The sequence below is a fragment of the Pristiophorus japonicus genome, chromosome 2 (genome assembly GCF_044704955.1).
Source record: "Pristiophorus japonicus isolate sPriJap1 chromosome 2, sPriJap1.hap1, whole genome shotgun sequence".
Taxonomy (NCBI): domain Eukaryota; kingdom Metazoa; phylum Chordata; class Chondrichthyes; family Pristiophoridae; genus Pristiophorus; species Pristiophorus japonicus.
This window is the reverse complement of record NC_091978.1, coordinates 158,023,956-158,044,209: the sequence shown is the minus strand read 5'-3', so window position 1 is coordinate 158,044,209 and position 20,254 is coordinate 158,023,956. Positions and strand designations below refer to the sequence as shown.

At 44.5% G+C, this 20,254-nt stretch overlaps 1 protein-coding gene across 8 annotated transcripts in view; it reads right to left on the bottom strand.

Annotated features, from left to right (window-relative positions):
* The window catches only part of fryl (furry homolog, like), a 693,453-nt gene that overhangs the window by 366,035 nt on the left and 307,164 nt on the right, over positions 1-20,254 (bottom strand). For all 8 annotated transcript variants that reach the window (XM_070870121.1, XM_070870109.1, XM_070870094.1 and 5 more), the window contains 2 exons: positions 12,422-12,518; positions 6,656-6,735 (listed from right to left, as the gene is read on the bottom strand). In XM_070870121.1, coding sequence (XP_070726222.1) covers positions 6,656-6,735; positions 12,422-12,518 — 177 coding nt within the window. The remainder of the gene's footprint in view (positions 1-6,655; positions 6,736-12,421; positions 12,519-20,254) is intronic.

Below are 20,254 nucleotides of genomic sequence, written 5' to 3'. Positions count from 1 at the left end.
TTCTCTGCTGTGGCGGCTGGGTTATTTAATATATTTAAGGCGGAAAGAGACAGATTTTTGAGCAATAAGGGAATAAAGGGTTATGGGGAGCGGGCAGGGAAGTGGAGCCGAGTCCATGATCAGATCAGCCATGATCTTATTAAATGGTGGAGCAGGCTCGAGGGGCCAGGTGGCCTACTCCTGCTCCTATTTCTTATGTTCTTATAACCTGCAATCGCTGGAACAGTGGAATTAAGAGAGAATAACAGAATGATATTCAAAGACTACGCAAGAGCTAGGAGAGAAGAAAAACAGCTCTCTGAAAGAGTAATCAATGATACAGCAGAAAGCTGCTCTTCTTGCTGACCAATGAATGGCAACTGAAATGGATGTTTGATAGGTGAGGGGAAGGGAGGCATGAAATTGGTTCATTCAGTATTGCAGAATCAGTGCCTGTTAATTTAAGGTCTCTTTACCTTATTCAGCCTGAACTTTTGTGCTGCTACCATCAACCAGAGATATTATAAATTGTAGCACGAAGTAAAATGCATCCTACATAAGTGTCAAACCTGACATTCTATCCATCACCAAGATCATTTACTTCCACATCCGCAACAATAACCCATCTCTATCCCTGCCTCAGCACCTCTGCCACTAAAATTCTACAGATATGTGAAGAGAAAAAGATTAGTGAAAACAAACATAGGTCCCTTGCAGTCAGATTCAGGTGAATTTATAATGGGGAACAAAGAAATGGCAGACCAGTTAAACAAATATTTTGGTTCTGTTTTCACGAAGGAAGACACAAATAACTTTCCAGAAATAGTAGAGGACCGAGGGTCTAGTGAGAAGGAGGAACTAAAGGATATCGTTATAAAGTGGGTAATTGTGTTAGGGAAACTGATGGGATTGAAGGCCGATAAATCCCCAGGGCCTGATAGTCTGCATCCCAGAGTACTTAAGGAAGTAGCCATATAAATAGTGGATGCAATGGTGATCATTTTCCAACAGTCTATTGACTCTGGATCAGTTCCTATGGACTGGAGGGTAGCTAATGTAACACCACTGTTTAAAAAAGGAGGGAGAGAGAAAACGGATAATTATAGACCAGTTAGCCTGATATGGGGAAAATGTTGGAATCAATTATTAAAGATGAAATAGCAGCACATTTGGAAAGCTGTGACAGGATCGGTCCAAGTCAGCATGGATTTATGAAGGGGAAATCATGCTTGACAAATCTGCAATTTTGTGAGGATGTAACTAGTAGAGTGGACAAGGGAGAACCAGTGGATGTGGTGTATTTGGACTTTCAAAAGGCTTTTGACAAGGTCCCACACAAGAGATTGGTGTGCAAAATCAAAGCACATGGTATTGGGGGTAATGTACTGACATGGATAGAGAACTAGTTGGCAGACAGGAAGCAGAGAGTCGGGATAAACGGGTCCTTTTCAGAATGGCAGGCAGTGACGAGAGGAGTGCCGCAGGGCTCAGTGCTGGGACCCCAGCTCTTTACAATATACATTAACAATTTAGATGAATGAATTGAGTGTAATAGCTCCAAGTTTGCAGATGACACTAAGCTGGGTGGCGTTGTGAGCTATGAGGAGGACGCTAGGAGGCTGCAGGGTGACTTGGACAGGTTAGGTGAGTGGGCAAATGCATGGCAGATGCAGTATAATGTGAATAAATGTGAGGTTATCATCTCTGGAGGCAAAAACACGAAGGCAGAATATTATATGAATGGCGGCAGATTAGGAAATGGGGAGGTGCAACATACCTGGGTGTCATGGTTCATCAATCATTGAAAGTTGGCATGCAGGTACAGCTGGCGGTGAAGAAGGCAAAAGGTATGTTGGCCTTCATATCTAGGGCATTTGAGTATAGGAGCAGGGAGGTCTTACTGCAGTTGTACAGGGCCTTGGAGAGGCCTCATCTGGAATATTGTGGTTAGTTTTGGGCTCCTAATCTGAGGAAGGACGTTCTTGCTATTGAGGGAGTGCAGCGAAGGTTCACCAGACTGATTCCCGGGATGGTGGACTGACATATAAGGAGAGACTGGATCAACTGGGCCTTTATACACTGGAGTTTAGAAGGATGAGAGGGGATCTCATAGAAACATATAAGATTCTGACGGGACTGGACAGGTTAGATGTGGGAAACATAGAAAATAGGTGCAGGAGTAGGCCATTTGGCCCTTCGAGCCTGCACCGCCATTCAATGAGTTCATGGCTGAACATGCAACTTCAGTACCCCATTCCTGCCCTCTCGCCACACCCCCCGATCCCCCCAGAAGCAAGGATCACATCCAACCAACCCCCCCCCACCCACCCCGCCGCCCCACGAATATATTTAGTGAATTGGCCTCAACAACTTTCTGTGGCAGAGAATTCCACAGGTTCACCACTCTCTGGGTGAAGAAGCTTCCCCTCATCTCGGTCACAAATGGCCCACCACTTATCCTTGGACTGTGGCCCCTGGCTCTGGACCTCCCCAACACCGGGAACACTCCTCCTGCATCTAACCTGTCCAAACCCGCCAGAATTTTAAACGCCCAGCCGATCCAGTCCTTCTTGACATGCCAGTCCCGCCATCCCGGGAACCAGTCCGGTGAACCTTCGCCGCACTCCCCCAACAGCAAGAATGTCCTTCCTCAAGCCAGGAGACCAAAACTGTACACAACACTCCAGGTGTGGCCTCACCAAGGCCCTGTACAACTGTAGTAACACCTCCCTGCCCCTGTACTCAAATCCCCTCGCTATGAAGGCCAACATGCCACTTGCTTTCCGATGTTGGGGAAGTCCAGAACCAGGGGATACAGTCTTAGGATAAGTGGTAGTCCGATGTTGGGGAAGTCCAGAACCAGGGGATACAGTCTTAGGATAAGTGGTAGGCCATTTAGAACTGAGATGAGGAGAAACTTCTTCACTCAGAGAGTTGTTAACCTGTGGAATTCCCTACCGCAGAGAGCTGTTGATGCCAGTTCATTGGATATATTCACGAGGGAGTTAGATATGGCCCTTATGGATAAAGGGATCAAGGGGTATGGAGAGAAAGCAGGAAAGGGGTACTGAGGGAATGATCAGCCATGATCTCATTGAATGGTGGTGTAGGCTCGAAGGGCCGAATGGCCTACTCCTGCACCTATTTTCTATGTTTCTCTCTATGCCTGTGTCAACTCCAAACTCAATTACTCAAATAGTCTGTTTGCTGGCTTCCTATTTCCACCTTCTATAATTTCCAATTTGTCCAAAGCACTGCTGACATATCCTGTCCTGCAATAAGTCCCACTTGTCCATCACCCATCCCCATCACTGCTGACAACACTGGCTCTTAGTTCTCCAATGCATTGTTTAAAATGTCCTAGTCTACAAATTCCTCTTCAGTCCTGTTTCATCCCATCTTTGAAATGTCCTCAAGCCCGAGATCCCCTCCATGCCTTCTGGTCCTCCAGTCCCAGCTTTTTAGGCCCCTCTGCTCCCTTTTCTATACCATTGGTTGCAGAGTCTTCAGCTACTTCAGTCCTGCTCTCTAGAACTCCTTAAACCTCTCTGCCTCTCTACCTACTTTTAAAAACCTTCTCAGCCTATCTTTTGGACCAAATTTTTAGTGACACCTCCTAAACTCCCCTCTTAACTCAGTGTTCGTTCTTTAATCTACTCCTCTCTGAGAGGCACCTTGATACTTTTTTTTAAACCATTAAAAGACATAATTTAATGGTGCATGGACATAGGAACAGGAGTAGGCCATTTAGTCCCTCGAGTCTGTTCTGTCATTCAATGAGATCTATGACCTACTCCCAACCTTTGGCCCATATCACTTAATACCTCTGGTCCATCAGAGGACGAGACCGGGGAATTAGTAATGGGGAACATGGAGATGGCAGAAACGCTGAACAAATATTTTGTATCAGTTTTTACAGTAGAGGACACTAATAATATTCCAACAGTGGATAGTCAAGGGGCTATGGGGGGGGGGGGTGGGGGGGGGTGGAACTTAACAAAATCATAATCACTAAGGAGCCGGTGCTCAGTAAGATAATGGGACTAAAGGCAGATTAATCCCCTGGACCTGATGGCTTGCATCCTGGGGTCTTAAGAGAAGTAGCGGCAGGTATTGTGGATGCATTGGTTGTAATTTACCAAAATTCCCTGGATTCTGGGGAGGTCCCAGCAGATTGGAAAACTGCAAATGTAATGCCCCTATTTAAAAATGGAGGCAGACAAAAAGCAGGAAACCATAGACCAGTTAGCCCAGCATCTGTGCTTGGGAAAATGTTGGAGTCCATTATTAAAAAAGCAGTAACAGGACATTTGGAAAAGCAAAATTCGGTCAGACAAAGTCAGCATGGATTTATGAAGGGGAAGTCACGTTTGACAAATGTGCTGGAATTCTTTGAGGATGTAACGAACAGGGTGAATAAAGGGAAACCAGTGAATGTGGTGTATTTGGACTTCCAGAAGGCATTTGACAAGGTGCCACACAAAAGGTTACTGCACAAGATAAAAGTTCATGGGGTTGAGGGTAATATATTAGCATGGATAGAAGATTGGCTGACTAACAGAAAACAGAGAGTCGGGATAAATGGTTCATTCTCTGGTTGGCAATCAGTAATGAGTGGGGTGCCGCAGGGATTAGTGCTGGGACCCCAACTATTTACAATCTATATTAACGACTTGGAAGAGGGGACTGAGTGCAACGTAGCCAAGTTTGCTGTCGATACTAAGATGGAAGGAAGGTTAATGTGTGAGGAGGACATAGAGCCTGCAGGAGGACATAGACAGGCTAAATGAGTGGGCAAGAATTTGGCAGATGGAGTACAATATTGGAAAGTGTGAGGTCATGCACTTTGGCAGAAAAAAATCAAAGAGCAAGTTAAATAGAAAAAGATTGCCAAGTGCTGTAGTACAGGGGGACCTGGGGGTACTTGTACATGAAACACAAAAGGATAGTATGCAGGTACAGCAAGTGATCAGGAAGGCCAATGGAATCTTGGCTTTTATTGCAAAGGAGATGGAGTATAAAAGCAGGGAAGTCTTGTTGCAGCTGTACAGGGTATTGGTGAGGCCACACCTGGAACACTGCATGCAGTTTTGGTTTCCATATTTACGAAAGGATATACTTGCTGAGGAGGCAGTTCAGAGAAGGTTCACTAGATTGATCGCGGGGATGAGGTGGTTGTCTTATGAGGAAAGGTGGAATTGGTTGGGCCTCTACTCATTGGAATTCAGAAGAATGAGAGGTGATCTTATAGAAACGTATAAGATTATGAGGGGGCTTGACAAGGTGGATGCAGAGAGGATGTTTCCACTGGTGGGGGAGACTAGAACTAGAGGGCATGATCTTAGAATAAGCGACCGCCCATTTAGAACTGAGATGAGGAGAAATTTCTTCTCTCTAAGGGTTGTGAATCTGAGGAGTTCGCTGCTTCAGAGAGCTGTGGAAGCTGGGACATTGCATAAATTTAAGACAGAAATAGACAGTTTCTTGAATGATAAGGGGTTATGGGGAGCAGGCAGGGAAGTGGACCTGTGTCCATGATCAGATCAGCCATGATCTTATTGAATGGTCGAGCAGGCTCGGGGGGCCTTATGGTCTATTCCTGCTCCTATTTCCTATGTTCTTATGTTCTTAACAAGAATCTATCAATCTCAGATTTAAAAATAACAACTGATCTACCATTAATTGTCATTTGCGGAAGAGAGTTTCAAACTTCTACCACCTCTCGTGTGTAAAAGTGCTTCCTAATTTCATTCCTGAAAGGCCTGGCTCTAAGTTTTACACTGTGCCCCCTAGTCCTCGACTCCCCAACCAGCAAAAAATAGTTTCTCAATATCTACCCTTTCAGTTCCTCTTAATATCTTGAAAACGTCGATCAAATCACCCCTTAACCGTCTAAATTCCAAGGAATACAACCCTAGTTTGTGTATTCTCTCCTTGTAATTTAACCCTTGGTAACCGGGTATCATTCTGGTAAATCTAAGCTGTACTCCCTCCAAGGCCAACATATCCTTTCCACGGTGTGGTGCCCAGAACTGCTCACAGTACTCCAGGTGTGGTCTAGCCAGGGCTTTGTATAGCTGTAGCATAACTTTTACCCCCTTGCATTCTAGTCCTCTAGATATAAAGGCCAGCATTCCATTAACCTTACTGATTATTTTTTGTATCTGTTTATGACATTTTAATGATCTCCCGCCCCCAACTCCCCCAAATCTCTTTGGATCTCCACTGTTTCTAGCTTTTCATCATTTAGAAAGTACCCCATTCTATCCTTTTTAGGTCCAGAGTGGATGGCTTCAGATTTGCCGATAGAGAAATCTATTTGCCACAGTTTTGCCCAATCACATAATCCCTTAATAATTCTGTAATTTTATGCTTGCATATACACTGCTTACAATGCCGCCTGTCTTTGTGTGATCGGCAAAATTGGATATGTGGCATTCTATCCCATCATTTAAGTCATTAATAATTATTAACTCAGAACATTCTTCACTGCAAAATTCCACAAGTCAGTTAAAGAATAATTGACCTTGCTTGGTTAATGAGTGTTTAACATCCTTATTATCTTAATATGAATAGAATACTGGCAAAGCACTTCATTTCATCAAGCAACCACAAACTTTTATATATATCACTCGAGTGTGAAGGCATTCACAAAAAAGACACAGGGCCAACTTACCCTTCCCTGTGTTTAAAGTGCTTAAAAGCCAAGTTCAGAACTTCATGTACTAAAGCATCTGGCACTGGATGAAGAGGAATCTGTAAAGCAATTCACACATCAGCATATTTATGGAATGCATGTTTTTAAACTGCAGCTAATCCAGGCAATGTGTTTTTCTGTTACAAGGAAATGGTTAGAACATACTTTTTCCATTCCCGTACAAATCATAACTTCTAAGCTTCAATGAATTCCAGTTTAAAGCTATACAACAAAAAACCTTTCACCTCCCTACCCGCTCAGGCTTCATAAATACAGCTAGTAGTAAATGTTTATCCCAACTCTTCTGAACACCAGCATTTTAGACATTTCTACTTCAAATGTCGATGAAAGTGATAGGCACTTCTGCCTGTAAAAAGTATTGCACCTGTACTACTAATGGGTTTAGTGCTACAGTATATGTGGTGCACACATCATTAAAATAAATGGGAGATCAATACACTAAAACACACAGAATTGGAAAAGATGAAGTCTCATTTCCACAAACGTAAAGCTTTTTTGCAGTGAGGCATCAAAGAGCTGACATTAAGCTGCCCAAAATTTTGATTGTTACTGGCATTATTTTCAATAACTTGCATATTAATAAAACAAAAATAATTTAAATTAACTTAATAAATGCTAAAATATCCATATTTATTCTGTAGGATGGTAGTCATTTTTGACCTTGCTAAAATAAAAAGTGAGGCATAACCTATAAGCAGAACACTATGGAAGCAACAACTTGCATTGATATAGCACCTTAAACTTCTAAAAATTCGTTCCTGGGATGTGGGCGTCACTGGCAAGGCCTGCATTTACTGCCCATCCCCAAATGCCCTCGAAAAGGTGGTGGTGAAATGCCTTCTCGAACCGCTACAGTCCGTACAGTGAAGGTACTCCCATAGTGCGGTTAGGGAGGGAGCATAGAAAAAACATCCCAAGGTGCTTCACAGAAACGTAATCAAAGAAGAATCAACACCGAGAATAAGGAGGAAATATTAGGAGGGGTCACCAAAAGGACAGAAGAGTTTTAAGAAGAATTTTAAATGAGGAGAGGGAGGTGGACAGGCAAGGAGATTTAGGGAGTGAATTCCAGAGCTTAATACCAAGACAGCTGAAGGGTGAGTGGGACTTGGTGCAGATTTTTGGATGAACGGATGTTTATGGAGGGTGAAGGAGAGCCACCAGAACAGCATTGGAATAGTTCAGTCTCGAGATGACAAAGAAAGGCAATTTCATGGAGGTGGAAGTAGGCTGATCTTGTGATGGGCTCCTTGATGCCTCTTGATGTCAAGGGCAGTCCCTCTCACATCATCTCTATAATTCCGTTCATGTGTCCATGCTTGGACTAAGGCTGGAGTGGAGTAGTCCTGGCAGAACCCAAATTGAGAATCGGTGAGCATGTTATTGATTAGTAAGTGACACTTGATAACACTATTGATGAATCCTTCCATCACTTTGTCAATGCTTGAACATTGGCTAACAGTATGGTAATCGAACAGAATGTACCTGAGCAATTTCTCACATTGTCAGTGTTGTAGCTGTACTAGAACAGCATTGTTAGAAGCACAGCTAGTTCTGGAGTACAGGTCTTTAGTACTACAGCCGGGATGTTGTCACGGCCCATAGGTTTTATTGTGTCAGCTGTGGCTCAGCTGGTAGTACTCTCGCCTGAGTTAGAAGGTCGTGGATTCAACTAACATTCCAGAGACCCGAGCACAAAATCCAGACCAACATTCCAGTGCAGTACTGAGGGAGTGCTGCAATGTTGGAGGTGCTGTCTTTCAGATGTTAAACTGAGGCCCCGTCTGCCCTCTCAGGTGGATGTAAAAGATCCCATGACACTATTTTGAAGAGCAGGGGAGTTTTTCTGATGTTTTAACCAATATTTATCCCTCAACCAGCATCACGATTATCTAGTCATCGGATTGCTGTTTTTTGGGACCTTACTGTGCACAAATTGGCTGTCGCGTTTCCTACATTACAACAGTGACTACATTTCAAAAGTACATCATTGGCTATGAAGTGCTTTGGAACGTCCTGAGGTCATGAAAGGCGCTATAGAAGTACATGCCTTTTTCTTTTTTTGTCCAGGCTACTGAGCCGTTACTTGTATCACTTGGAGTGAATTAAATTGACTGAATACCGGCATCTACAATGTTGGGTATCTCAGAAGGAGACCGAGAAGTAGCTCCACTCGGCTTTTCTGGCTAAAGATGATTATGAACGCTTCAGCTATGTCTTTTCCACTCATGCTCTGGGTTCCATCATCATTGAGGATGGGTATGTTCATGGAGCCTCCTTCTCCTTTGAATTGCTTAATTGTCCACCACTATTTGCGACTGACTGTGCAGGATTGCAGAGCTTTGACCTGATCTATGGTTTGTGGGACTGCTTAGCTCTATCTGTAACATGCTGCTTCCGCTCTTTAGCGTGCATGTCCGATATTGAGGCGAACCAGATTGTCATCTCATTTTCAGGTATACCTGGTGTTGCTCCAGGCATACTCTTCTATGCCCTCCATTGAACCAGGGTTGCTCATCATGCTTAATGGAAATTAAGGAGTGAGGGATATGCCGGGCTATGAGGTTACAGATTGTGGTAGAATACAATTCTGCTGCTGCTGCTGATGGCATACAGCGCCTCATGGATGCCCAGTTTTGAGCTGATAAATCTATTCTTCATCAATCCCATTTAGCAAGGTGGTGGTGAGCCCTTTGGACTTGACGAAGCAAAGATCGATGCCAAACCAGCAGGAATGACCAGGCTAGAAGAGATTAAGGATTTTACTGTGGACAGGAGCATCAAAGGTGGAGATGAGGGAATGATTGAACAGTTTGACAGCTGCAGAAAGTTCAGTTGTCAATGACTTGGGGGAAGAGTTTTAGCCAGGGGTGGACATCGAAGTGGAGTTGGAAGGGAGTAGGGGTGTGTGGAAGGTGAGATACAATTAAATGGTCAGAGGTGGCTTTCTCTGTAATGGAGGGCATGGGAGTAGAGAGGCTATGTGAAAAGACGACATTAAGGGGGATGGGTCTGACAAAGAGTCATTGATCTGAAACGTTAACTCTGCTTTCTCTCTACAGATACTGCCTGACCTGCTGAGATTTCCAGCATTTTCTGCTTTTACTCCAGATTCCAGCATCCGCAGTATTTTACTTTTGTATTAAGGGGGATGGTGATTGTTGATCCACTGTTGGGGGAGTCCAAGGGAGCAGTAGTGAGTGAGATGAGCAGAATGGGAAGGAGGTTGGAAAATCCAGCTCCAAGCAGGAGTGCTAAGTGAGAAAAATCGGCAAATTAAGATGATGGCAAAATCTGGGTGGCTCCTTGTAAGGAGGCTGTGACGATTGCCTCATGGACTATATAGAAGAATGTCAAAGAGGCATAGTGGATAATTGTGGGCTTACGGTTTCTCACCTGAAGAGTAACAGGAAAGAAACAGGTAAAGGAATTCAAGTGGTGATCAGAAATAGCAGCAAAGCTCAGGCATGCTGCACAAGAGGACCCTTCTGCAGACTGAGAAAGAAAAAGGAGATGAGTTGGTGCAATGTGTTAGACACGGGCGTTTCATCTCAGCAATCGAGGTTCAACTCGTGGTCAGACAAAAGGATTGAAGTATCTTATCTAAATTGAGCTTGGGAAATCTCAATCCATCTTCGAGTGGAAATGGGTCCACAGCACAAAATTGAATTTAAATTGCCACTCTTGCTCAGAGAGCTCAAAGGATGTCTGATGTGGGAAATATAAATATATAATTCTGGCTCTTTAACAAATCTTCTTCTAAAGTTGGGGCTGAGACACATTATGGAGGCAGAGTAGAGGTAGTGTAAACCTACATTTATAAGGTTCATGAACAAAAAGAAACAGCAAAACCATGCCAGAAAGGGTGACAAAGAGAGAGAAACCAAACACATGCATAATATAAACTGAAACTGTGGGCCCAAGTTTGCCCCCACGCTTAGAACGGCGCAACTCCATGAGCTACGCTGACTTTTTAGAACAAAAACCGTGCCTAAAACTTACCTCGGTATTGTCCCCGCTGCTGGAATGTTGCAGGTCCTTGGCGCCGCGCAGTACAAGTTGTGGGGGGCAGGGCCAGGTCCCGGTGCTGAAAACAATGCCGGGACCTCTGCACATGCGAACTACAGTGTGCGCGCATGTGCAGTAGCTCCAGGCCGCCGAGGCTGTGTGGGAGGGGCCCGAAGCACGCCACCCCTAGCCCTGGCCAAATGGGCTCACTGGGGCGGCGGCGAAGATTGGACTCGGGTCTCCCTCCTCTTTATCTTCAGCTCCTGCTCCGCTGACCCCACCCCCCCAAGTTCAGGTCCGCTCCCGCTCCCCCTCACCACCCCCCACCCCCCCACTCAGGTCCGCTCCTCCCGCTCTCCCCGGCCCCCACCCCCCCGTTCAGATCCGCTCACGCTCCCGCTCACGCCCCCCTCTCCTCTACCCCTCCATCCTCTCCCCCTCTCTCCTCTTCCCTCCCTCCGTTCTCCTACTCCCTCCCTCCGTCCCCCTCTTCCCTCCCACTCTGTCTCCCTCTTCCCTCCCTCCTCCCACTCCTTGCTGTCAGAAACACAGAGAGACAGTGACAGACAGAGAGAAAGAGAGACACTCGTGGGGGGGGCATCCCAGCACGCTGTTGGAGGGCTCCCGGTGCTGCAGTCGGTGAGTAGAAACTTACATTTTTATTTATTGATTTTTTTCTTATTTTTTATTTTTACATTTTTTTTTGATTGATTTATTAGTTGATTTATTGGTTGATTTACTTCATTTATTATTGATGATGGGTCTTTATTTGTAAAAGTGACGTGTTTCATGTTTGTAAACTTTCTCCCAAGCCCTATTGTTCCCTATGCCTGATTTCTAAGTGTAGGCAAACTTTTTCTGAGCGTACAAAAATCTACACTTACTCCATTCTAAGTTAGCTTGAAGTAAGTTTTCACTGCCTAAACTTGCAAAACAGGTGGAAGTGGCTGAACACGCCCCTTTTTGAAAAAAAAAAATCTGTACCAAAATGAAACTGTTATGAAATGAAAATGAAAATGAAAATTAAAATTAGAACTGGAGCAAACTAAATGCCGAGAATTGCAATTTCTAAGATACTCCATTCTAAACCAGTTGCTCCAAAAAAATAGGAGCAACTCAGGCCGAAACTTGACCCCATAGTCACTAGTCTATTCAACACTTCAGCATCAGAGAACCAGAAGCCAAGTATCTGCAAGGTGATATGAACGGATTGTATAAATTAGGTCGTAAATACACGAGATTCAGTAAAGATAAAACACTGTGCAAATGAGAATATTATTGCATGATATAAGTGGCAAATACACATGAATATACTGACAAAACATAAGCTGCTGCCTAAGTCCAAACTCTTAAAGGGACATTTTATAAATTCCATCTTAATCCTTTCAATTCTGTAGCCACGAAAAAATTTACATATTTATCCACAATTATGCCATTATTTGTAAATGATTAACATTAACAAGTCATTTATTTGAACAACTTATCTTCTTCATTCTCTTCTATGCCCAGTGGCACATGAAGCAAGCCATTTCTTCCATTGCTTTTGCATACAGCAGATTGAGCTGTAGGTTGTTTCCAATAACAAAGACTCTTTTTTATGTGGATAGTTCGTTAATCTACCGGGGGCGGGGGGGGGTGGACAATGAATACTTAATAACCCATTAAAAATGCCTGCTGAACACAAAAAACAATAATAGAAGCACTTTGAAAGCTTACCTGTTTTAAAACTTCTATTAAAACTAAACAAAAAATGAAATCTATAGCTAAGTCTCTTCGTTCAAGCAGATAATCTCTATCACGATGTTGTTCATCCCTGAAAAGGAGAAGGAAAATTGGTAAAACATTATCCAACAATTGTTTATTTTTCAAGATTCTGTTTTATGGAACTTCAGAATAACGTCATAGCATTTACTGTGTTTCAAGTTTCTGTATATGGGATTGACTATTGCAATTCCAGTTATTTAAAAGGAAAATGGATTGCAGTTAAAATCAAGTACAGAGGAGATTTCCAGGAAAAAAACTGAAAACCTCGGCAGGCACAATGGGGTATGCAGGTCTGCCTTTCTTTATGCTGTTCTGTTCTAAGAACATAAGAAATAGGAGTAGCAATAGGCCATTTGGCCCCTCGAGCCTGCTCCGCCATTCAATGATCCTAGTCTCAACTCCACTTCCCTGCCCGCTCCCCATAACCCTTCACTCCCTTATCGTTCAAAAATCCATCTATCTCCACCTTAAGTACATTCAATGACCCAACCTCCACAGCTCTCTGAGGTAGAGAATTCCAAGGATTCAAGACCCTCAGAGAAGAAATTCATCATTTCCGTTTTAAATGGGTGACCACTTATTCTGAAACTATGCCCCCTAATTCTAGATTCCCCCACGAGGGGAAACATCTCTTCTGTCTCTTTTTTGCCTTTATCCTGTCAAGCCCCCTCAGAATCTTATACATTTCAATAACATCACCTCTCAATCTTCTAAACTCCAATGAGTATAGGGCCAACCTGCTCAACGTTTCTTCATATGACAACCCCTTCCATCTCAGGAATCAATCTCGTGAACCTATTCTGAACTGCTTCCAATGCAAGTATATCCTTCCTTAAATAAGGAAACCAAAACTGTACGCAGTACTCCACGTGTGGTCTTACCAACGCCCTGTACAGTTGAAGCAGGACTTCCCTACTTTTATACTCCATCCGCCTTGCAATAAAGGCCACCATTCCATTTGCCTTCCTAATTACTTGCTGTACCTGCATACTAACTTCTTGTATTTCTATACAAGGACCCCCAGATCCCTCTGTACCACAGCATTTTGTAATCTCTCCCCATTTAAATAATAATTTACTTTTTTATTTTTCCTCCCGAAGTGGATAACCTCATATTATACTCCATCTGCCAAATTTTTGCTTACTCACTTAGCCTATCTATATCCTTTTGCAGATTATTTGTGTCCTCCTCACAACTTGCTTTCCCACCTATCTTTGTATCAACAACAAATTTGGCTACATTACACTCGATCCCTTCATCCAAGTCATTAATATCGATTGTAAATAGTTGAGGTCCCAGCACCGATCCCTGCGGCACCCCACTAGTTAGTATGCCAACAAGAAAATGATCCATTTATCCCTACTCTCTGTTTTCTGTTTGTTAGCCAATCCTCTATCCACGCTAATATATTACCCCCAACCCCGTGAGCTCTTATATTAGCAATAATATATTAGCATGGATAGAGGATTGGCTAACTAACAGGAAACAGTTGGTATGAAAAATGAGGGATGCTGGGGCCTCAACTATTTACAATCTATATTAATGACTTGAAAGAAGGGACCGAGTGTAATGTAGCCAAGTTTGCTGAGGATACAAAGATGGGTGGGATAGCAAATTGTGAGGAGGATACAAAAATATCTGCAAAGGTATATAGACAAACTAAGTGAGTGGGCAAAAATTTAGCAGATGGCATATAATGTGAGGTTATCCACTTTGGCAGAAAAAATAGAAAAGCAAATTATAATTCATTTGGAGAAAAATTGCAAAGTTCTGCAGTACAGAGAGACCTGAGGGCTCTTGTACACGAAATACAAAAAGTTAGTATGCAGGTGCAGCAAGTAATCAGGAAGGCAAATGGAATGTTGGCCTTTATTGCAAGGGGGATGGAGTATAAAAGCAGAGATGTCCTGCTACAACTGTATAGGGTATTGGTGAGGCCACACCTGCATACAGTACTTGCATTGGAGGAAGATTCACTAGATTGATTCCAGAGATGAGGGGGTTGACTTATGAAGATAGGTTGAGTAGGTTGGGCCTATACTCACTGGAGTTCAGAAAAGTGAGAGGTGATTTTATTGAAACATAGAAGATAATGAGGGGGCTCGACAAGGTGGATGCAGAGAGGATATTTCCACTCGTAGGGGAAACTAAAACTAGGGGATATAGGGGTCAAGTTTCGGGCCGCGACGTTCCCCGCAAGCCACAACTGATTACCGCGCTCAAAACCGCACCGAAAACTTACCTTGGTATTCTCCACTCCCTCAGGTCGATTCAGGCCCATGACGTGGCGCAGCACGAGCTGTGGGTGGCGGAGCCAGGTCCCTGCGCTGAAAACAGTGCTGGGACCTCTGCACTTGAGCGCTACAGTGTGTGCGCATGTGCAGTAGCTCCAGGCGCCCGAAACTGTGTGACCCCTAGCCCTGGCCGAATGGGCTCACTGGGGCGGCAAAGATCGGATTGCACCTCCCTCCTCGAGCTCCTGCTCTGGCTGTGGTTCCGGCTCCCCGCCCTGTTCAGCTCACGCTCCCTCTGGCTCTCTCTCGCTGCGCCCCCCCCGAGCTCCCGCTCCGCTGCCTGCCGCTCCTCACCGCTCAGCTCCAGCTCCGCTGCCTGCTGACCCCCCCACCCCCTGCAGCTCCAGCTCCCACTCCGCTCCGGCTCCCCCCGCCCCCACCCCCTTCAGCTCCGGTCCGCTCCCTCTTCACCTCTTCGGCAGGGCCCGCCCGCCTGGCACTTTGCTCGTTGGTCGGGCCCGTTCAGCCTCCCCTCTCTTCTCCCTCTCCTCCCTCCCCCCCCTCCCCCCTCCAATCCCCCCCTTCCCCTCCACCTCCCTCCCTCTCAACCCCCCCTCTCCCCTTGCTGTCAGAAACAGACTGACCGAGAGAGAGACACTGACAGACAGAGAGACACTGACAGACAGAGAGAGAGACACTGGGCAGGGGGGGGGGGGGGGGGAGACCCGTCCCAGCACGCTGTTGGAGGGCTCCCGGTGCTGCAGTCGGTGAGTAGAAACTTAATTTTTTATTTATTCATTTTTTAATTTTTTTTGATTGATTTATTGGTTGATTTATTGATTTATCATTTATTATTGATGATGGCGCTTTGTTTGTAAAAGTGATGTGTTTCATGTTTGTAAACTTCCCTTCACGCCGCCCCCCCGCCGTCAATCTCTCTTCCTTACGCCTGATTTCTAAGTGTAGGCAAGGTTTTTCTGAGCATACAAAAATCTACACTTAATCCATTCTAAGTTAGTTTGGAGTAAGTTTTCACTGCCTAAATTTGCAAAACAGGCGTAAGTGGCCGGACATGCCCCCTATTGAAATAAAAAATCTGTTCCAAAATGAAACTGTTCTAACTGACTAGAACTGGAGCAAACTAAATGCCGAGAATTGCAATTTCTAAGATACTCCGTTCTAAACCAGTTGCTCAAAAAAAAATAGGAGCAACTCAGACCGAAACTTGACCCCATAAGGCCCAAATGTCCCCAAACTCCTTTTTCCGGTGCACTCTCCTGAGGTGCAGCGACTTTTTGTGTTCAAAACGACGCCAAAAAACTTACTAACGATTCTGGCCGCTCTGCTGTGTGTCCAGGGACCTGGCGCGGAGTTTCTTGTGGAGCGGAGCTACAGCCCTGCGCCAAAAACAGTGCCAGCAGCTACGTACATGCGCAGTGGAGTCTGCGCGCATGCATAGTAGCTCCTCGCCCTCCTAGCGCGTCCTGCAGGCTGTGAGCTGGACCTAATGCTCACCGCCCCTATCCCTGGCCGAAGGGAAGACCCAATGTTCGCCGCCCCTATCTCTGGCCGAGTGGCTTGCCGCACAGGCCGGCCGCTGCCTTCCCGCACTGAGGGCTACAAGAAACAGGTTGGTGCGGGGAGACTTTTGATCGGGGCGGGGGGGCGAGGAACAGTGTTGATTGGGGGAGGGGGGGGGAGAAAGAGTTTTGATCGGAGGAGGGGGAAAAGTTTTGATTGGGGGGGGAGGAAGAGTTTTGATCGGGGGGAGCGGGGGGGGAAGAGTTTTGATCAGGGGGAGGGGAGGAGAGTTTCTTTAAATGATTTAGAAAAAGTTTCTGTCCATGGCACAATGCAACTGGTTAGAAATTTAGAAATTTAGAAATTTACAGCACAGAAGGAGGCCATTCGGCCAATCGTGTCCGCGCCGGCCGACCAAGAGCTATCCAGCCTAATCCCACTTTCCAGCTCTTGGTCCGTAACCCTGCAGGTTACAGCACTTCAAATGCACATCCAAGTACTTGTTAAGAGGTGAGAATGACCAGAGAAAACTTCCCTTAGGTTTGGTCTCTCAGTACCAGCAAATATCTGGTCGTGGCTTTTGTTTTCGTAGTAATCATGACTTAGGTCAATTTTTTAAAAATCCCACCATTTCTTAGTGAACAACTGCATGGATGCCCGTAGATACTCTGTTGGGAACATTCCATCAGCACCCACGGCTGCCTTATTGGGGAGTAATTGCATAGGCACCCACAGGCACCTTGCGCAAGTGACCATCGTCCATAGCCCTGCTAGCAAAATATTTGATTCATAAATGATTTTATGAATTCCTTTGTGTTCAGATATAAATTATAGTAAAACATGCATATTTTATGAAGCTTTATATAGTGGAATGTGTAAATTATGCCAAAGTTACAGTGCAAGATCTGTCTAAGATGTTGTGAAGGTGTTTAGTGCTTTGCAAGATCCTCTGTCCTCTCCCTCCGCCACAATCTCTGGCAACCTGCGCTGATTTCTTAACTCTCTGCAAGGGTTTTCTGTGTGGCCACGTGCCCACATACGCTGGACTAAGTTAGTTTGGAGCAACTATTAGCTGTCCAAACTGGCTTAAATGGCCAAAACAGCTGGCAACGCCACCTTTTGAAAAAAAAACGAAAAAAATTCCTAACTCACTTACACTGGCGCAAATTAAATGTGCAGAATGGGGATTTTTAAGATACTCCAGAAAAATCAAGTTGCTCCATTGGGCCCACAGTCTCAGAATAAGGGGCTGCCCATTTAAAACTGAGATGAGGAGGAATTTCTTCTCTGAGAGTTGTAAATCTATGGTATTCTCTGCCCCAGAGAGCTGTGGAGGCTGAGTCATTGAATATATTTAAGGCGGAGATAGACAGATGTTTGAGTGATAAAGGAATAAAGGGTTATGGGGAGCAGGCAGGGAACTGGAGCCGAGTCGATGATCAGATCAGCCATGATCTTATTAAATGGCGGAGCAGGCTCGAGGGGCCAAATGGTTTACTCCTGCTCCTATTTCTTATGTTCTTATGTTCTCTTGTGCAGTAACCTTTTACGTGGCACCTTATTGAATACTTTCTGGAAATCCAAATACACAACATCTACTGGTTCCCCTTTATCCACCCTACGCGATACATCCTCAAAGAACTCAGGGTGGCCAAGACTGGGAATTAAACATACAGGGGTATCTGACAATTCGGAAGGATAGACAAGAAGGGAAAGGAGGTGGGGTAGCTCTGTTAATAAAGGATGATATCAGGGCAGTTGTGAGAGATGATATTGGCTCTAATGAACAAAATGTTGAATCATTGTGGGTGGAGGTTAGAGATAGTAAGGGGAAAAAGTCACTGGTGGCGTAGTTTATAGGCCCTCAAATAATATCTTCGGGGCGGACAATAATCAAGGAAATAATAGGGGCATGTGAAAAAGGAATGGCAGTAATCATGGGGGATTTTAACCTACATATCGATTGGTCAAATCAAATCGCACGGGGTAGCCTGGAGGAGGTATTCATAGAATGCATACGGGATTGTTTCTTAGAACAGTATGTTACAGAACCTACGAGGGAGCAAGCAATCTTAGATCTGGTCCTGTGTAATGAGACAGGAATAATAAACGATCTCCTAGTAAAAGATCCTCTCGGAATGAGTGATCACAGTATGGTTGAATTTGTAATACAGAGTGAGGAAGTAGTGTCTCAAACGAGCATACTACGCTTAAACAAAGGAGACTACAGTGGGATGAGGGCAGAGTTGGCTAAAGTAGACTGGAAACACAGACTAAACGGTGGCACAATTGAGGAACAGTGGAGGACTTTTAAGGAGCTCTTTCATAGTGCTCAACAAAAATATATTCCAGTGAAAAAGGGCAGTAAGAGAAGGGATAACCAGCCGTGGATAACCAAGGAAATAAAGGAGAGTATCAAATTAAAAACTAATGCATAGAAGGTGGCCAAGGTTAGTGGGAAACTAGAAGATTGGGAAAACTTTAAACGACAGCAAAGAATGATTAAGAAAGCAATAAAGAAAGGAAAGATAGATTACGAAAGTAAACTTGCGCAAAACATAAAAAGAGAGTAAAAGCTTTTACAGACATATAAAACGAAAAAGAGTGAGTAAAGCAAATGTTGGTCCTTTAGAAGATAAGAAGGGGGATTTAGGAATGGGAAATGTGGAAATGGCCGAGACCGTAAACAATTATTTTGCTTCGGTCTTCACAGTGGAAGACACAAAAACCATGCCAAAAATTGCTGGTCACGGGAATGTGGGAAGGGAGGACCTTGAGACAATCACTATCACTAGGGAGGTAGTGCTGGACAGGCTAATGGGACTCAAAGGTAGACAAGTCCCCTAGTCCTGATGAAATGCATCCCAGGGTATTAAAAGAGATGGCGGAAGTTATAGCAGATGCATTCGTTATAATCTACCAAAATTCTCTGGACTCTGGGAAGGTACCAGTGGATTGGAAAGCAGCTAATGTAACGCCTCTGTTTAAAAAAAGGGGGCAGACAAAAGGCAGGTAACTATAGGCCGATTAGTTTAACATCTATAGTGGGGAAAATGCTTGAAGCTATCATTAAGGAAGAAAATAGCAGGACATCTAGATAGGAATAGTGCAATCAAGCAGACGCAACATGGATTCATGAAGGGGAAATCATGTTTAACTAATTTACAGGAATTCTTTGAGGATATAACGAGCATGGTGGATAGAGGTGTACCGATGGATGTGGTGTATTTAGATTTCCAAAAGGCATTCAATAAGGTGCCACACAAAAGGTTATTGCAGAAGATAAAGGTACACGGAGTCAGAGGAAATGTATTAGCATGGATCGAGAATTGGCTGGCTAACAGAAAGCAGAGAGTCGGGATAAATGGGTCCTTTTCAGGTTGGCAATCGGTGGTTAGTGGTGTGCCACAGGGATCAGTGCTGGGACCACAACTGTTTACAATATACATAGATGACCTGGAAGAGGGGATAGAGTGTAGTGTAACAAAATTTGCAGATGACACAAAGATTAGTGGGAAAGCGGGTTGTGTAGAGGACACAGAGGCTGCAAAGAGATTTAGATAGGTTAAGCGAATGGGCTAAGGTTTGGCAGATGGAATACAATGTCGGAAAGTGTGAGGTCATCCACCTTGGGGGAAAAAAAACAGTAAAAGGAATATTATTTGAATGGGGAGAAATTACAACATGCTGCGGTGCAGAGGGACCTGGGGGTCCTTGTGCATGAAACTCTTTTGGATCCTTGTGCATGAATCCCAAAAAGTTAGTGTGCAGGTGCAGCAGGTAATCAGGAAGGCGAATGCAATGTTGGCCTTCATTGCGAGAGGGATGGAGTACAAAAGCAGAGAGGTTCTGCTGCAACTGTACAGGGTATTGGTGAGGCCGCACCTGGAGTACTGCGTGCAGTTTTGGTCACCTTACTAAAGGAAGGATATACTAGCCTTGGAGGGGGTACAGAGACGATTCACTAGGCTGATTCCGGAGATGAGGGGGTTACCTTATGATGATAGATTGAGTAGACTGGGTCTTTACA